Source organism: Austrofundulus limnaeus, unplaced genomic scaffold (genome assembly GCF_001266775.1).
Source record: "Austrofundulus limnaeus strain Quisiro unplaced genomic scaffold, Austrofundulus_limnaeus-1.0 Scaffold95, whole genome shotgun sequence".
In the NCBI taxonomy this organism is placed as follows: Eukaryota; Metazoa; Chordata; class Actinopteri; order Cyprinodontiformes; family Rivulidae; genus Austrofundulus; species Austrofundulus limnaeus.
Window position 1 is genome coordinate 565359 of NW_013952497.1, and position 1737 is coordinate 567095.

Below are 1737 nucleotides of genomic sequence, written 5' to 3' on the forward strand. Positions count from 1 at the left end.
ATAATGCACAGTGTGTCACAGATGAAGTGTATTGCAACACATACACATTCAGCCATAGTAAAATAATTGTTTCTATAAAAAAAATATTGCAGACAGATAGATGACAGATTGGTACATTTTCAATTCCCCACTCTGCAACAGGGGACAACAAAGCAAGGAAGCTGACCAATTCAACATCTATCCCTACAAAGCAAGATCCAAGCTGTGGTAGAAAGGCTCTTTGCTCTAAGTGCCCTTGTTTCATGCGCATGTAGAAAACATGCAAAAGCTGAATGACAATTTTACAAAAATTGCTCCCTCGTTTTTGTTTTTTAACATTTTGCTTCTAATGGGCAAGTCTTTCTTGCAATTTTTAAAGTTTTCTGAAGGTTATCCAAAGTTTTCCTTTAGMTGATTTTTTACTTTGTTTCAGCTGACCATTTTCAGACTCATGTTTGTTTGTTAAGCCATTTATCTTGACTTATAAGGAAAATACATAAATAGTTTAAGAATAAGGTCATCATACAAGAGTTTGATACGYCAACATTAGTGGAAAGTATTGTAGAGAAGCTCAGGCAGGTGCACTCTTTGCGAGCGCTCGACATCACTGGGCTTCCTGTCAAAGCATTACTCAGCGTTCGGCAGAACCTAAATTGGAGACAGAGACGAGGAGAAGGAGGAGGTGGCAAGTCATTAGGCAGGAGGAGGGGCCAACACACAATGAGACAGTGAGAGGGTTGAAAAGGAGAGTGGCAGACCTGCAGCTCTGGAGAAAGTGAGACAGAAAAGAAGCACAGGACACGCGCAGATAAAAGCTCACTTAACTTTTACTTACAACACACACACTAAGTCAGACAGAGAGGCGAGGAGCGAACCTRAAGCTGAGCAGACACTCTTTGTCACACATCACATCCCTCTTATCAGGCTGCAGCAAGATGTTTCTCTGGAGGCTCCTCGAGGCTGTGTGTTTGTTGTCGGTGTGTGTGTACGCATCTTTCATCTATGACGATGGCCTCGATACCAACTACCCATTTGAGAACGAAATAACACAGGCGGAGACAACGCAACGTAAGTGTTACAACCTTTATTGCTGTCTTCTGTTATAGTTATTGAAAAGAGTGCAGTTATTGGGTCTGATGGTGGTGGGTTCAGTTGCGAGGTGAGATCAGGACATTAATTCTGTGAAGATGCACACCAAGAGAGCAGCAATGAGCTTTATTATCCTAAAAAAAACACTTGAAACTGAGAGTTGTGTTTTTTGGTTTACTACARTTAGAACCATCTTAACATAAGATATCATCAAAGATATCAAAATTAAAAGAACAAATCATTTGCTAACTTTCAGTTTGTTCAAACATTCAGGATGTTTTAAACAAATATGTGTAGGAATCCAATGTTGCAGCTGTACATATTGAGATCTCTGTTATAATGGGATCTGGCATCTGAACTGGTGATTTCACCCTGGATAGTTTGTGTAAAGTGTGAAATAAAAAGAACAAAAGAACCACAGTGTGCCCAGAATTCAGAAAAAAAAATGAGGCTAAATGAGCTGCATCCTTTATTATGGCGTCCCTAAAAAGCAAGCCTCTTTTTGTCCACAATTCTAAAGTTATTTTCTCTGTTTCAAACAGCATTAATGTTTTCTGGGTGCGTACATGTTTAGTTTTGCATGTACGCCACAGAGCAACTCTGTGTGGTTTGTGTGTGTGTGTGTGTGTGTGTGTGTGTGTGTGTGTGTGTGTGTGTGTGTGTGTGTGT

General features: G+C 40.0%; 2 protein-coding genes across 7 annotated transcripts in view; one reads left to right on the forward strand and one right to left on the reverse strand.

Moving 5' to 3' along the window:
- The window catches only part of veph1 (ventricular zone expressed PH domain-containing 1), a 104483-nt gene that overhangs the window by 59907 nt on the left and 42839 nt on the right, over positions 1 to 1737 (reverse strand). The window lies entirely within an intron of this gene.
- ptx3a (pentraxin 3, long a) overlaps positions 718 to 1737 on the forward strand; it is a 10104-nt gene continuing 9084 nt past the window's right edge. Inside the window, exon 1 of the mRNA XM_014012831.1 lies at positions 718 to 1047. Coding sequence (XP_013868285.1) covers positions 915 to 1047 — 133 coding nt within the window. The 5' untranslated portion in view covers positions 718 to 914. The remainder of the gene's footprint in view (positions 1048 to 1737) is intronic.